Genomic DNA, 18,211 nt, shown 5'->3' on the forward strand with positions numbered 1-18,211 from the left:
CTCCTTCTTGGTCAAATAGCCCTTACACAGCCTGGAGGTGTGTTGGGTCATAGTCCTGTTGAAAAACAAATTATAGTCCCACTAAGCGCAAACCAGATGGGATGGCGTATCCCTGCAGAATGCTGTGGTAACCATGCTGGTGTGTGTGTCACCAGCAAAGCACCATCACACCTCCTCCTCCATGCTTCACGGTGGGAACCACACATGAGGAGATCAACCGTTCAACTACTGTCTCACAAAGATATGGCTGTTGGAACCAAAAATCCCAAATTTGGACTCATCAGACCAAAGGACAAATTTCCACTGGTCTAATGTCCATTACTCGTGTTTCTTGGCCCAAGCAAGTCTCTTCTTATTATTGGGGTCCTTTAGTAGTGGTTTCTTTGCAGCAATTCGACCATGAAGGCCTGATTCACGCAGTCTCCTCTGAACAGTTGATGTTGAGATGTGTCTGTTACATGAACTCTGTGAAGCATTTATTTGGGCTGCAGTTTCTGAGGCTGGTAACTCGAATTAACTTATCCTCTGCAGCAGAGGTAACTCTGGGTCTTCCTTTCCTGTGGCGGTCCTCATGAGAGCCAGTTTCATCATATCGCTTGATAGTTTTTGCTACTGCACTTGAAAAAACTGTCAAAGTATTGACTGACCTTCATGTCTTAAAGTAATGATGGACTGTCATTTCTCTTTGCTTAGTTGAGCTGTTCTTGCCATAATATGGACTTGGTCTTTTACCAAATAGGGCTATCTTCTATAAACCACCCCTACCTTGTCACAACACAACTGATTGGCTCAAACGCATTAAGAAGGAAAGAAATTCTACAATTTAACTTTTAACAAGGCACACTTGTTAACTGAAATGCATTCCAGGTGACTACCTCATGAAGCTGGTTGAGAGAATGCCAAGAGTGTGCAAAGCTGTCATCAAGGCAACGGGTAGCTATTTGGTTCCCGTGTGGCTCAGTTGGTAGAGCATGGTGTTTGCAACACCAGGGTTGTGGGTTCGATTCCCACGGGGACCAGTATGGGGGGGGAAAAAAACTGTACGAAATGTATGCATTCACTACTGTAAGTCGCTCTGGATAAGAGCGTCTGCTAAATGACAAAAATGTAAATGTAAATTTTAAAGAATCAAAATTCTATAATAAAACACTTTACTAGATAATACTAGATGTGTTATTTCATAGTTTTGACGTCTTCACTATTATTCTACAATGTAGAAAATAGTCAAAATAAAGAAAAACCCTTCAATGAGTTGGTGTATCCAAACCTTTGACTGGTATTGTATAAAGCAAGGTCACTATCGTTACAATATATTACAACATACAGTGCATTCAGAAAGTATTTAAACCCATAATGACATCCCAATACCCCATAATAACATGACAATACCCCATAATGACATCACAATGCCCCATAATGACATCACAATACCCCATAATGACATGACAATACCCCATAATGACATCCCAATACCCCATAATGACATGACAATACCCCATAATGACATCCCAATGCCCCATAATGACATCGCAATGCCCCATAATGACATCGCAATGCCCCATAATGACATCCCAATGCCCCATAATGACATCGCAATGCCCCATAATGACATCACAATGCCCCATAATGACATCACAATGCCCCATAATGACATCACAATGCCCCATAATGACATCACAATGCCCCATAATGACATCACAATGCCACATAATGACATCCCAATACCACATAATGACATCCCAATACCACATAATGACATGACAATACCCCATAATGACATCCCAATGCCCCATAATGACATCACAATGCCCCTAATGACATCACAATGCCCCATAATGACATCACAATGCCCCATAATGACATCACAATGCCCCATAATGACATCACAATGCCCCATAATGGCATGACAATACCCCATAATGACATCACAATACCCCATAATGACATCACAATACCCCATAATGACATGACAATACCCCATAATGGCATGACAATACCTCATAATGACATCACAATGCCCCATAATGACATGACAATGCCCCATAATGACATGACAATACCCCATAATGACATGACAATGCCCCATAATGACATCACAATGCCCCATAATGACATCACAATACCCCATAATGACATGACAATACCCCATAATGACATGACAATACCCCATAATGACATCACAATGCCCCATAATCACATGACAATACCCCATAATGACATGACAATGCCCCATAATGACATGACAATACCCCATAATGACACCACAATACCCCATAATGACATGACAATACCCCATAATGACATCCCAATGCCCCATAATGACATCACAATGCCCCATAATGACATCACAATGCCCCATAATGACATCACAATGCCCCATAATGACATCACAATGCCCCATAATGACATCACAATGCCCCATAATGACATGACAATACCCCATAATGACATCACAATGCCCCATAATGACATGACAATACCCCATAATGACATCACAATACCCCATAATGACATCACAATGCCCCATAATGACATCACAATGCCCCATAATGACATGACAATGCCCCATAATGACTCATAATGACATGACAATGCCCCATAATGACATCACAATGCCCCATAATGACATCCCAATACCGCATAATGACATGACAATACCCCATAATGACATCCCAATACCCCATAATGACATGACATTACCTCATTATGACATCTCAATGCCCCATAATGACATCACAATTCCCCATAATGACATCACAATGCCCCATAATGACATGACAATGCCCCATAATGACATGACAATACCCCATAATGACATGACAATACCCCATAATGACATGACAATGCCCCATAATGACATGACAATGCCCCATAATGACATGACAATGCCCCATAATGACATGATAATACCCCATCATGACATCACAATGCCCCATAATGACATGACAATACCCCATAATGACATCACAATGCCCCATAATGACATCACAATGCCCCATAATGACATGACAATACCCCATAATGACATCCCAATACCCCATAATGACATCCCAATACCCCATAATGACATGACAATACCCCATAATGACATCCCAATACCCCATAATGACATCCCAATGCCCCATAATGACATCACAATGCCCCATAATGACATCCCAATGCCCCATAATGACATCACAATGCCCCATAATGACATCACAATGCCCCATAATGACATCACAATGCCCCATAATGACATCACAATGCCCGATAATGACATCACAATGCCCCATAATGACATCACAATGCCCCATAATGACATCACAATGCCCCATAATGACATCACAATGCCCCATAATGACATGACAATGCCCCATAATGACATGACAATACCCCTTAATGACATGACAATACCCCTTAATGACATCACAATGCACCATAATGACATCACAATACCCCATAATGACATCACAATGCCCCATAATGACATCACAATGCCCCATAATGACATCGCAATGCCCCATAATGACATCACAATACATAATGACATCACAATACCCCATAATGACATGACAATACCCCATAATGACATCCCAATACCCCATAATGACATCCCAATGCCCCATAATGACATCACAATGCCCCATAATGACATCCCAATGCCCCATAATGACATCCCAATGCCCCATAATGACATCACAATGCCCCATAATGACATCACAATGCCCCATAATGACATCACAATGCCCCATAATGACATCACAATGCCCGATAATGACATCACAATGCCCCATAATGACATCACAATGCCCCATAATGACATGACAATGCCCCATAATGACATGACAATGCCCCATAATGACATGACAATACCCCATAATGACATGACAATACCCCATAATGACATGACAATACCCCATAATGACATCACAATGCCCCATAATGACATCACAATGCCCCATAATGAAAGCAGGTTATTAGCACCTTTGGCAGAGGTTACAGCCTCAAGTCTTCTTGGGTATGACCCTACAAGCTTGGCCCACCTGTATTTTGGGGAGTTTCTCCCATTCTTCTCTACAGATCCTCTCAAGCTCTGTCAGGTTGGATGGGGAGTGTCGCTGCGCAGCTACTTTCAAGTCTCTCCAGAGATGTTCGATCGGGTTCAAGTTCAGGCTCTGGCTGGGCCACTCAAGGACATTCAGAGACTTGTCCCAAAGGCACTGCTGCGTTGTCATTGTCCTGTTGGAAGGTGAACCTTCACCCTAGTCTGAGGTCCTGACCGCTCTGGAGCAGGTTTCCATCAAGGATCTCTCTGTTCTTTGATCCGTTCATCTTTGCCTCGATCCTGACTAGTCTCCCAGTCCCTGCCCCTGAAAAACATCCCCACAGCATGATGCTGCCACCACCATGCTTCACCGTAGGGATGGTGCCAGGTTTCCTCCAGACTTGACGCTTGGCATTCATGCCAAAGAGTTCAATCTTGGTTTCATTCATTCCACCATGTCGAATGAAAAGAATTCAGCATTTATAGCCACAGGCCGTCCCTGTGGCTCAGTTGGTAGAGCATGGTGTTTGCAACGCCAGGGTTGTGGGTTCGATTCACACGGGGGGCCAGTACAAAAATGCATTAAATGAAATGTATGCATTCACTACTGGAAGTCGCTCTGGATAAGAGCGTCTGCTAAATTACTAAAATGTAAATGTAAATTTATAAAAGTGGACCGCCATTTCATGTTTCCATCAGCCGTTTGTGACCTTTTTCATGCGTCAGATAATTCATTGGCTTGAAATGTTTGGATGGAATCTTGGTTTGTGTCTATAACTGTCTAATATTAGTCATGTTTCTGATTGGTCTTTTCAGTACAAGGCCTTGGTGACACCGTGGGTGGGGCTGAGGAAGATCAACGTCTCCTATTGGTGCTGGGAAGACATGTCACCCTTCACTAACACCTCCCTCCAGTGGTTGCCAGGGGAACCCAGCGACGCCGGTTTCTGTGGTTACCTAGCAGAACCGGCATCCAGCGGCCTTAAGGCCCAGACCTGCATCAACCCTGTTAACGGGAGTCTGTGTGAACGAGCAGGTTAGATTCACACACACACACACACACACACACACACACACACACACACACACACAGGTTTATGTGAAACATTTTGAAAAATGGGGACGTTAGTGAAAATAGCTAAATGGACACACTCTCCAAGTCAATGTTTTGCATATCTGCATAATTCCCAGTAGATCATTTATAAATAGGTTATTGATATACAATACATTATTCATCGTTGTCTCCCAGTCCCCTTCCATTCTCTCTGAGTGTGGATCCAATACATTATTCATCGTTGTCTCCCAATCTCCTTCCATTCTCTCTGAGTGTGGATCCAATACATTATTCATCGTTGTCTCCCAATCTCCTTCCATTCTCTCTGAGTGTGGATCCATTACATATATGCTTCCTTCTTGTCTCGTCAGCCAATCACAGTGCCAAGCGGTGTCGGACAGCGTGTGCCATGCGGGCTACGTGTACTGAGTGTACCAGCAGCAGCTCTGAGTGTATGTGGTGCAGCAACATGAAGCAGTGTGTGGACTCTAATGCATACGTAGCCTCCTTCCCCTTCGGACAGTGTATGGAGTGGTACACTATGAACAGCTGCCCACGTAAGACCTCTCTCTCTCTGTCTCTCTCTCTCTCTGTCTCTCTCTGATGGAGTGGTACACTATGAACAGCTGCCCACGTAAGACCTCTCTCTGTCTGTCTCTCTCTGTCTCTCTCTCTCTCTCTCTGATGGAGTGGTACACTATGAACAGCTGCCCACGTAAGACCTCTCTGTCTCTCTCTGATGGAGTGGTACACTATGAACAGCTGTCCACGTAAGACCTCTCTCTGTCTGTCTCTCTCTGTTTCTCTCTCTGTCTCTCTCTGATGGAGTGGTACACTATGAACAGCTGCCCACGTAAGACCTCTCTCTGTCTCTCTCTCTCTGTCTCTCTCTCTGTCTCTCTCTGATGGAGTGGTACACTATGAACAGCTGCCCACGTAAAACCTCTCTCTCTCTGTCTCTCTCTGATGGAGTGGTACACTATGAACAGCTGCCCACGTAAGACCTCTCTCTCTCTGTCTCTCTCTGATGGAGTGGTACACTATGAACAGCTGTCCACGTAAGGCCTCTCTCTGTCTCTCTCTCTCTGTGTCTCTCTGATGGAGTGGTACACTATGAACAGCTGTCCATGTAAGACCACTTGCTGCATTGCTCTATTCTCCTTTCTCTGTCTCTCTCTCTGTCTCTCTCTGTCTCTCTCTGTCTCTCTCTCTCTGTCTCTCTCTGTTCTCTCTCTCTCTCTCTCTCTCTGTCTCTCTCTCTCTGTCTCTCTCTCTCTCTGTCTCTCTCTGTCTCTGTCTCTCTGTCTCTCTCTCTGTCTCTCTCTCTGTTTCTCTGAATACAACAGGTGTAGACATTACAGTGAAATGCTTACTTACAAGCCTTAACCAACAATGCTGTTTAAAAAAATACCTAAAAAGAAATAAAAATAACAAATAATTAAAGAGCATCAGTAAAATAACAATAGTGAGGCTATATACAGGGTATTACGGTACAGAGTCAATGTGGAGGCTATATACAGGGGGTACCAGGACAGAGTCAATGTGGAGGCTATATACAGGGTGTTACGGTACAGAGTCAATGTGGAGGCTATACACAGGGTGTTACGGTACAGAGTCAATGTGGAGGCTATATACAGGGGGTACCGGTACAGAGTCAATGTGGAGGCTATATACAGGGGGTACCGGTACAGAGTCAATGTGGAGGCTATATACAGGGGGTACCGGTACAGAGTCAATGTGGAGGCTATATACAGGGTGTTACGGTACAGAGTCAATGTGGAGGCTATATACAGGGTGTACCGGTACAGAGTCAATGTGGAGGCTATATACAGGGGGTACCGGTACAGAGTCAATGTGGAGGCTATATACAGGGGATACCGGTACAGAGTCAATGTGGAGGCTATATACAGGGGGTACCGGTACAGAGTCAATGTGGAGACTATATACAGGGTGTTACGGTACAGAGTCAATGTGGAGACTATATACAGGGTGTTACGGTACAGAGTCAATGTGGAGGCTATATACAAGGGGTACCGGTACAGAGTCAATGTGGAGGCTATATACAGGGTGTTACGGTACAGAGTCAATGTGGAGGCTATATACAGGGGGTACCGGTACAGAGTCAATGTGGAGACTATATACAGGGGGTACCGGTACAGAGTCAATGTGGAGGCTATATACAGGGGATACCGGTACAGAGTCAATGTGGAGGCTATATACAGGGGGTACCAGGACAGAGTCAATGTGGAGGCTATATACAGGGTGTTACGGTACAGGGTCAATGTGGAGGCTATATACAGGGTGGTACCGGAACAGAGTCAATGTGGAGGCTATATACAGGGGGTACCGGTACAGAGTAAATGTGGAGGCTATATACAGGGGATACCGGTACAGAGTCAATGTGGAGGCTATATACAGGGGATACCGGTACAGAGTCAATGTGGAGACTATATACAGGGTGTTATGGTACAGAGTCAATGTGGAGGCTATATACAGGGTGTTACGGTACAGAGTCAATGTGGAGGCTATATACAGGGTGTTACGGTACAGAGTCAATGTGGAGGCTATATACAGGGGATACCGGTACAGAGTCAATGTGGAGGCTATATACAGGGGATACCGGTACAGAGTCAATGTGGAGACTATATACAGGGTGTTACGGTACAGAGTCAATGTGGAGACTATATACAGGGGGTACCGGTACAGAGTCAATGTGGAGGCTATATACAGGGGGTACCGGTACAGAGTCAATGTGGAGACTATATACAGGGTGTTACGGTACAGAGTCAATGTGGAGACTATATACAGGGGGTACCGGTACAGAGTCAATGTGGAGACTATATACAGGGTGTTACGGTACAGAGTCAATGTGGAGACTATATACAGGGGGTACCGGTACAGAGTCAATGTGGAGACTATATACAGGGTGTTACGGTACAGAGTCAATGTGGAGGCTATATACAGGGGGTACCGGTACAGAGTCAATGTGGAGACTATATACAGGGTGTTACCGTACAGAGTCAATGTGGAGGCTATATACAGGGTATTACAGTACAGAGTCAATGTGGAGGCTATATACAGGGGGTACCGGTACAGAGTCAATGTGGAGGCTATATACAGGGGGTACCGGTACAGAGTCAATGTGGAGGCTATATACAGGGGGTACCGGTACAGAGTCAGTGTGGAGGCTATATACAGGGGGTACCGGTACAGAGTCAGTGTGGAGGCTATATACAGGGGGTACCGGTACAGAGTCAATGTGGAGGCTATATACAGGGGGTACCGGTACAGAGTCAGTGTGGAGGCTATATACAGGGGGTACCGGTACAGAGTCAGTGTGGAGGCTATATACAGGGGGTACCGGTACAGAGTCAATGTGGAGGCTATATTCAGGGGGTACCGGTACAGAGTCAATGTGGAGACTATATACAGGGGGTACCGGTACAGAGTCAATGTGGAGGCTATATACAGGTGGTACCGGTACAGAGTCAATGTGGAGGCTATATACAGGGGGTACCGGTACAGAGTCAATGTGGAGGCTATATACAGGGGGTACCGGTACAGAGTCAATGTGGAGGCTATATACAGGGGGTACCGGTACAGAGTCAATGTGGAGGCTATATACAGGGGGTACCGGTACAGAGTCAATGTGGAGGCTATATACAGGGGGTACCGGTATAGAGTCAGTGTGGAGGCTATATACAGGGGGTACCGGTAGAGAGTCAATGTGGAGGCTATATACAGGGGGAACCGGTACAGAGTCAATATAGAGGCTATATACAGGGGGTACCGGTACAGAGTCAATGTGGAGGCTATATACAGGGGGTACCGGTACAGAGTGAATGTGGAGGCTATATACAGGGGGTACCGGTATAGAGTCAGTGTTGAGGCTATATACAGGGGGTACCGGTAGAGAGTCAATGTGGAGGCTATATACAGGGGGTACCGGTAGAGAGTCAATGTGGAGGCTATATACAGGGGGTACCGGTACAGAGTCAATGTGGAGGCTATATACAGGGGGTACCGGTACAGAGTCAATGTGGAGACTATATACAGGGTGTTACGGTACAGAGTCAATGTGGAGGCTATATACAGGGTGTTACGGTACAGAGTCAATGTGGAGGCTATATACAGGGGGTACCGGTACAGAGTCAATGTGGAGGCTATATACAGGGGGGGTACCGGTACAGAGTCAATGTGGAGGCTATATACAGGGGGTATCGGTACAGAGTCAATGTGGAGGCTATATACAGGGGGTACCGGTACAGAGTCAATGTGGAGGCTATATACAGGGGGTACCGGTACAGAGTCAATGTGGAGGCTATATACAGGGGGTACCGGTACAGAGTCAGTGTGGAGGCTATATACAGGGGGTACCGGTACAGAGTCAGTGTGGAGGCTATATACAGGGGGTACCGGTACAGAGTCAATGTGGAGGCTATATTCAGGGGGTACCGGTACAGAGTCAATGTGGAGACTATATACAGGGGGTACCGGTACAGAGTCAATGTGGAGGCTATATACAGGTGGTACCGGTACAGAGTCAATGTGGAGGCTATATACAGGGGGTACCGGTACAGAGTCAATGTGGAGGCTATATACAGGGGGTACCGGTACAGAGTCAATGTGGAGGCTATATACAGGGGGTACCGGTACAGAGTCAATGTGGAGGCTATATACAGGGGGTACCGGTACAGAGTCAATGTGGAGGCTATATACAGGGGGTACCGGTATAGAGTCAGTGTGGAGGCTATATACAGGGGGTACCGGTAGAGAGTCAATGTGGAGGCTATATACAGGGGGAACCGGTACAGAGTCAATATAGAGGCTATATACAGGGGGTACCGGTACAGAGTCAATGTGGAGGCTATATACAGGGGGTACCGGTACAGAGTCAATGTGGAGGCTATATACAGGGGGTACCGGTACAGAGTCAATGTGGAGGCTATATACAGGGGGTACCGGTACAGAGTCAATGTGGAGGCTATATACAGGGGGTACCGGTACAGAGTCAATGTGGAGGATATATACAGGGGGTACCGGTACAGAGTCAATGTGGAGGCTATATACAGGGGGTACCGGTATAGAGTCAGTGTTGAGGCTATATACAGGGGGTACCGGTAGAGAGTCAATGTGGAGGCTATATACAGGGGGTACCGGTAGAGAGTCAATGTGGAGGCTATATACAGGGGGTACCGGTACAGAGTCAATGTGGAGGCTATATACAGGGGGTACCGGTACAGAGTCAATGTGGAGACTATATACAGGGTGTTACGGTACAGAGTCAATGTGGAGGCTATATACAGGGTGTTACGGTACAGAGTCAATGTGGAGGCTATATACAGGGGGTACCGGTACAGAGTCAATGTGGAGGCTATATACAGGGGGTACCGGTACAGAGTCAGTGTGGAGGCTATATACAGGGGGTACCGGTACAGAGTCAGTGTGGAGGCTATATACAGGGGGTACCGGTACAGAGTCAATGTGGAGGCTATATACAGGAGGTACCGGTACAGAGTCAATGTGGAGACTATATACAGGGGATACCGGTACAGAGTCAATGTGGAGGCTATATACAGGGGGTACCGGTACAGAGTCAATGTGGAGGCTATATACAGGGGGTACCGGTACAGAGTCAATGTGGAGGCTATATACAGGGGATACCGGTACAGAGTCAATGTGGAGGCTATATACAGGGGGTACCGGTACAGAGTCAATGTGGAGGCTATATACAGGGGGTACCGGTACAGAGTCAATGTGGAGGCTATATACAGGGGGTACCGGTACAGAGTCAGTGTGGAGGCTATATACAATGGGTACCGGTAGAGAGTCAATGTGGAGGCTATATACAGGGGGTACCGGTACAGAGTCAATGTGGAGGCTATATACAGGGGGTACCGGTACATAGTCAATGTGGAGGCTATATACAGGGGGTACCGGTACAGAGTTAATGTGGAGTCTATATACAGGGGTTACCGGTACAGAGTCAATGTGGAGGCTATATACAGGGGGAACCGGTACAGAGTCAATGTGGAGGCTATATACAGGGGGTACCGGTACAGAGTCAATGTGGAGGCTATATACAGGGGGTACCGGTACAGAGTCAATGTGGAGGCTATATACAGGGGGTACCGGTACAGAGTCAATGTGGAGGCTATATACAGGGGGAACCGGTACAGAGTCAATGTGGAGACTATATACAGGGTGTTACGGTACACAGTCAATGTGGAGGCTATATACAGGGTGTTACGGTACAGAGTCAATGTGGAGGCTATATGCAGGGGGTACCAGTACAGAGTCAATGTGGAGGCTATATACAGGGGGGTACCGGTACAGAGTCAATGTGGAGGCTATATACAGGGGGTATCGGTACAGAGTCAATGTGGAGGCTATATACAGGGGGTACCGGTACAGAGTCAATGTGGAGGCTATATACAGGGGGTACCGGTACAGAGTCAATGTGGAGGCTATATACAGGGGGTACCGGTACAGAGTCAATGTGGAGGCTATATACAGGGGGTACCGGTACAGAGTCAATGTGGAGGCTATATACAGGGGGTACCGGTACAGAGTCAATGTGGAGGCTATATACAGGGGGAACCGGTACAGAGTCAATTTTGAGGCTATATACAGGGGGTACCAGTACAGAGTCAATGTGGAGGCTATATACAGGGTGTTATGGTACAGAGTCAATGTGGAGGCTATGTACAGGGGGTACCGGTACAGAGTCAATGTGCAGGGCACCGGTTAGTCGATGTATTTGAGGTAATATCTACATGTAGGTAGAGTTATTAAAGAGACTGCATGGATTATAACAGAGTAGCAGCAGCGTAGAGGGGGGGGCAATGCAAATAGTTTGAGTCGACCATTACACATGGATAATAACAGATGCTTGTTCTGGGTTCAGTTATTAATTCTCTGTCTCTACCAGCTGAGAACTGTTCTGGGTTCAGTTATTAATGCTCTGTCTCTACCAGCTGAGAACTGTTCTGGGTTCAGTTATTAATGCTCTGTCTCTACCAGCTGAGAACTGTTCTGGGTTCAGTTATTAATGTTCTGTCTCTACCAGCTGAGAACTGTTCTGGGTTCAGTTATTAATGTTCTGTCTCTACCAGCTGAGAACTGTTCTGGGTTCAGTTATTAATGCTCTGTCTCTACCAGCTGAGAACTGTTCTGGGTTCAGTTATTAATGCTCTGTCTCTACCAGCTGAGAACTGTTCTGGGACCAGGACGTGTGGCCAGTGTCTTGAGCAGCCTGTTATTAATGCTGTGTCTTTCTCCTAGCTGAGAACTGTTCTGGGTTCAGTTTCATAGGGTTTAATGCTCTCTCTCCTCTGTCTCTCTCCCATCTGAGAACTGTTCTGGTTTCAGTTTCATAGGGTTTAATGCTCTCTCTCCTCTGTCTCTCTCCCAGCTGAGAACTGTTCTGGGTACAGGACGTGTGGCCAGTGTCTGGAGCAGCCTGGCTGTGGCTGGTGTACAGACCCCAGTAATACTGGGCGTGGCCAGTGCATTGAGGGATCCTATCGTGGGCCGTTCCAGACCATAGTCCCCGCCCCCTCCACCCTGCCTGGCCCCACCTCTAGTCCTGCCTCCCAGCCGGCTCTCAACATCAGCATGTGTCCTTACGACACCGAGTACAACTGGAGCTTTATACGCTGTCCAGGTAGGACCCTGATCTCTCTCTCTCTCTCTCTCTCTCTCTCTCTCTCTCTCTCTCTCTCTCTCTCTCTCTCTCTCTCTCTCTCTCTCTCTCTCTCTCTCTCTCTCTCTCTCTCTCTCAGACAGACAGTGTGTGTGTGTGTGTCTGTCTGTCTGTCTGTCTGTCTGTCTGTCTGTCTGTCTGTCTGTCTGTTGTCTGTCTGTCTGTCTGTCTGTCTGTCTGTCTGTCTGTCTGTCTGTCTGTCTGTCTGTCTGTCTGTCTGTCTGTCTGTCTGTCTGTCTGTCTGTCTGTCTGTCTGTCTGTCTGTCTGTCTGTCTGTCTGTCTGTCTGTCTGTCTGGTGTAACGGTCAGTGTGTGAATCACAGTGTATGTCTCTCTCTCTCTCCAGCGTGCCAGTGTGTTAACCACAGTTTATGTGACTCTCTCCATCTCTCTCTCTCTCTCCAGCATGCCAGTGTATGTGACTCTCTCCATCTCTCTCTCTCTCTCTCTCCAGCATGCCAGTGTAACGGCCACAGTCAGTGTGTGAACCACAGTGTTTGTGAGAAGTGTGAGGACCTGACAACAGGACTCCACTGTGAGAGCTGCATCTCTGGTTACTATGGAGACCCCACCAACGGGGGCAGCTGCCAACGTGAGTCACTAGGGATGAACAGGGGTCACATCTCCATCAGCCCACTGGGAATGCATGGTGTAAAATATCATTATATTCCACTTCAGATTCTCTTCCTGGGGTCCATTAACTACAGCACATTGTCGTGTCGTTGACTATCATTCAAAATGAAGACTGTATTTTATCAAATCAATTTTCTAGGTGTAATTTAATTACGCGATTAAACTAATCATGTAACTTTAACTAGGAAGTCGGGGCACCACGGGAACATGTTTATAGAGTTTCAGTTCCCGAATATAACTCTTCAGATATTTAAATAACTTATTGATTAGAGTCTTGTATAAATGTATTATTATTACCTCATCAGTCTCATTACTGAACGTCGCAAACCCTTAGATATCTGCTCGAACCCTAGCATAGAATCCTGAATCAGCGATATACTAATTAGCTCAATTATTTATTTACTAACTAACTTAATCAATCACATAATTACATAAACACACACACACAAATAGGTCATACATTGGTTACTACATGATACAAAGAAAAAGTCCCTGGCGGACCAAACTGATATGACGGCTTGGTAGACAAAGGGAAGGGGGTGGGGACCTGCTCAAGAGCAAGAAACTCATAGAGGATAACTACACTCATAGAAATTGCTAATACTTTGAACATGAACAGCCGCTCATTCGAAAATAAATTTCAATTGACATATTTACGAGTGTCTGCCTTTGTTGTCCCTCTCTGCGATTGCCGGTCCGTCTGCTGGATAGTCAGTCAACAGAGAGCCTCTGGTTGGTTCATCAGAGATCAAAGTCGTAGGTTGTTAGAATGGATACTTCAGAGTAGAGGTCTACTGATTCTGATTTTTCAACGCCGATACTGATACCGATTACTGGAGGACCAAAAAAAAAGCCATATATATTTTTGTAATAATGACAATTACAACAATACTGAATGAACAATGAACACTTTTATTTTAACCTAAAATAATACATAAATAAAATCTATTTAGTCTCAAATAAATAATGAAACATGTTCAATTTGGTTTAAATAATGCAAAAACACAGTGTTGGAGAAGAAAGTGAAAGTGCAATATGTGCCATGTAAGAAACCTAATGTTTAAGTTCCTTGCTCAGAACATGAGAACATATGAAAGCTGGTGGTTCCTTTTAACATGAGTCTTCAATATTCCCAGGTAAGAAGTTTTAGGTTGTAGTTATTATAGGAATTATAGGACTATTTCTCTCTCTACCATTTGTATTTCATATACCTTTGACTATTGGATGTTCTTATAGTATTGCCAGCCTAATCTCGGGAGTTGATACGCTTGAAGTCATAAACAGCGCTGTGCTTCAAGCATTGCGAAGAGCTGCTGGCAAACGCAGGAAAGTGCTGTTTGAATGAATGCTTACGAGCCTTTACTTCGTCATTATGGGGTATTGTGTGTAATTGGGAGAGAAAAAATCTATTTAATCAGTGTTGAATTCAGGCTGTAACACAACAAAATGTGGAATAATTCAAAGGGTATGAAAACTTTCTGAAGGCACTGTATGCATGCTGAATGTCAGTATTTAACTTGTTTTTTGAAAAATAGCATTGTATATTTTTATAACAATTTTAACAATTTTCTCCATCAGCTTTTCTAAGAACAGGCAACAAGCTGATTGTTCAGCTGTAGCTCCCTTCCATGCCTGTGGACTAACACATTCCCGTAGGCTTAGGTTAAAGACTTGGCCAGTAGGGCTGGTAATACAGTCTACCATTATCTATAGTTTACCATCTAGGTTGTCTATACCTGGTGTTAATACAGTCTACCATTCTCTATAGTTTCCCATCTAGGTTGTCTATACATGGTGTTAATACAGTCTGCTACCATTCTCTATAGTTTCCCATCTAGGTTGTCTATACCTGGTGGTAATACAGTCTGCTACCATTCTCTATAGTTTCCAATCTAGGTTGTCTATACCTGGTGGTAATACAGTCTGCTACCATTCTCTATAGTTTCCCATCTAGGTTGTCTATACCTGGTGGTAATACAGTCTGCTACCATTATCTATAGTTTCCCATCTAGGTTGTCTATACCTGGTGGTAATACAGTCTGCTACCATTCTCTATAGTTTACCATCTAGGTTGTCTATACCTGGTGGTAATACAGTCTGCTACCATTCTCTATAGTTTCCCATCTAGGTTGTCTATACCTGGTGGTAATACAGTCTACCATTCTCTATAGTTTCCCATCTAGGTTATCTATACCTGGTGGTAATACAGTCTGCTACCATTCTCTATAGTTTCCCATCTAGGTTGTCTATACCTGGTGGCTTATCATTATTGATGGATAACAATAGTTTTTCCACCTCTCCCACACTAACTTGACCAAATTGAAAACAGAAATCCTTCTCTTTCATTATTAGATCCTCAATACACAAATATGATGGTTCACTGTTCAATGTTGTTATTTCACTTCACCAGTGAAATAGTCATCGAAATTATTGGCAATATCAAAAGGTTTGGTTTCAAATGACCCATCAACTTCAATGAACGATTGAGATCAATTGGATTTTCTGCCCATAATATCACTTAAGGTGTTCCAAGTCTTTGTCCGTTGTTTTTTATGTCATTTTTCTTGTTTTGGTAATATAAATCTTTTTTTTTTGTTGATAAGTTTAGTATAAAAATATCTCAATTGAGAGTATGTCGACCAATCAACTGAGCTGCCTGATTTGTTTACCACCTTTTTTGTACCAATGTTTCAAATGATCTTCATACCAGAGGTCTCTAACGGTTCTCACAGTTCGTTTCTTAACACGAGAACCACCTTTCAGTTCTCACAGTTAGTTTCTTAACACGAGAACCACCTTTCAGTTCTCACAGTTAGTTTCTAAACACGAGAACCACCTTTCAGTTCTCACAGTTAGTTTCTAAACACGAGAACCACCTTTCAGTTCTCACAGTTAGGTTCTTAGCACGAGAACCACCTTTCAGCATATCAGTACCCGCTAGAGAACGCTGCCGGGAATCCCCTTTAGCATGCGCATCAGATGCATATCAACCTGCAAGGTGCGCAAACACACTTGAAAAATAAATGCTTGATAAATAACCGCTTGATAAAAGGTGCATAAACTGTTGCAAAGGATTAATTGCATGAAGAAATATTAATGGAAATATATCAAGCTGTGGTGCTCGGGGAAGAGGGAGAGCAGGACCTGCTGTTTTGACGGCCTGCTTGGTGAAGAGGGAGAGCAGGACCTGCTGTCTTGGTGGCCTGCTGGGGGAAGAGGGAGAGCAGGACCTGCTGTCTTGGTGGCCTACTGGGGGAAGAGGGAGAGCAGGACCTGCTGTCTTCACGGCCTACTGGGGGAAGAGGGAGAGCAGGACCTGCTGTCTTCACGGCCTACTGGGGGAAGAGGGAGAGCAGGACCTGTGTCTTGGTGGCCTACTGGGGGAAGAGGGAGAGCAGGACCTGCTGTCTTGGTGGCCTGCTTGGAGCTGTGGCACTTGGGGAAGTGGGAGAGCAGGACCTGCTGTCTTGGCGGCCTGCTTGGAGCTGTGGTGCTGGGGGTAGAGGGAGAGCAGGACCTGCTGTGTTGACGGCCTGCTGGGGGAAGAGGGAGAGCAGGACCTGCTGTCTTCACGGCCTGCTGGGGGAAGAGGGAGAGCAGAACCTGCTGTCTTGGCGGCCTGCTGGGGGAAGAGGGAGAGCAGGACCTGCTGTCTTGGCGGCCTGCTGGGGGAAGAGGGAGAGCAGGACCTGCTGTCTTGGCGGCCTGCTTGGAGCTGTGGTGCTGGGGGAAGAGGGAGAGCAGGACCTGCTGTCTTGACGGCCTGCTGGGGGAAGAGGGAGAGCAGGACCTGCTGTCTTCACGGCCTGCTTGGGGAAGAGGGAGAGCAGGACCTGCTGTCTTGGTGGCCTACTGGGGGAAGAGGGAGAGCAGGACCTGCTGTCTTGACGGTCTTGTTGGTGGCTGTAGCTGCTTTCTTGGTATTCATGTGGTTCTCATGAAGCTCACATGCCAGATGGTTGAAACAACACTCTTATTTATTTTCCATCTGTACATGGGGAGTGTTGCTTTACCACTCTCTCCATCACTGATGTGGAGTACAGCTCCGCTGTTATGTTTTGTGCAGAGGGGGGCAGATCCCGCCTCTGTTTGTTCACTGTTTCCCGAGCAGGCTTATCTTCTTTGATGTTAAGAAGGAGTCCATGATCACATGATCACATTTCTGCCTTTGCCCATGTAAGGTTCCACGAGTATCAAAACCACAGTCTCAGACACTCACTCACCCACTGGCCTGGTTTCATCTTTCCCCACTAATGGAAAGCCAAGTAGTTTGACATCAGCGCTAACCAAAACTAAACTGAAGTCACATGCCCCTTTTATCAGTTTCTATCTGGTTTTATTGCCCATTCATCCATTGATGACAGAATAGCATATTTACATTTTCTGTTGAATATGTTATTCGTTTTTGCTGAGGACAGCACGGATATTCCTGGGAAAAGAGCTGCACCTTTACGTTGAAATATGTTTCCTGAAACAAGTCACATTTGACAACTGATAGGCCTGATATTGTCACTCATCAGATTTATTGTCAATTTAATCTTCATAGACTAACTCCTATTATGTGTGAAATTTAGTTTCGGTGGAGTTTAGGTGTAGTTTCGAACTAGGATAGAGTCAAAGATATGCTTTGTATCATGACTCAAGGCCAGACCCAGATGCAGACACAGGAGGCAGATGGTTGGAGTCTTACAATATGTATTCATCCAATAGGGGGAAGGCAAGAGGGTCAAAACCAGTTCAGAGTCCAGGAGGTACAGAAGGGCAGGCAGAATCAAGGTCAGGGCAGGCAGGAAAG

The 18,211-nt window shown here is 45.5% G+C and overlaps 1 protein-coding gene across 1 annotated transcript in view; it reads left to right on the plus strand.

The window, feature by feature from the left end:
* The window catches only part of LOC115172182 (attractin-like), a 127,290-nt gene that overhangs the window by 72,076 nt on the left and 37,003 nt on the right, over positions 1-18,211 (plus strand). The window contains 4 exon segments of the mRNA XM_029729338.1: positions 4,841-5,060; positions 5,450-5,635; positions 12,493-12,744; positions 13,238-13,375. Coding sequence (XP_029585198.1) covers positions 4,841-5,060; positions 5,450-5,635; positions 12,493-12,744; positions 13,238-13,375 — 796 coding nt within the window.

Source organism: Salmo trutta, chromosome 33 (genome assembly GCF_901001165.1).
Source record: "Salmo trutta chromosome 33, fSalTru1.1, whole genome shotgun sequence".
In the NCBI taxonomy this organism is placed as follows: Eukaryota; Metazoa; Chordata; class Actinopteri; order Salmoniformes; family Salmonidae; genus Salmo; species Salmo trutta.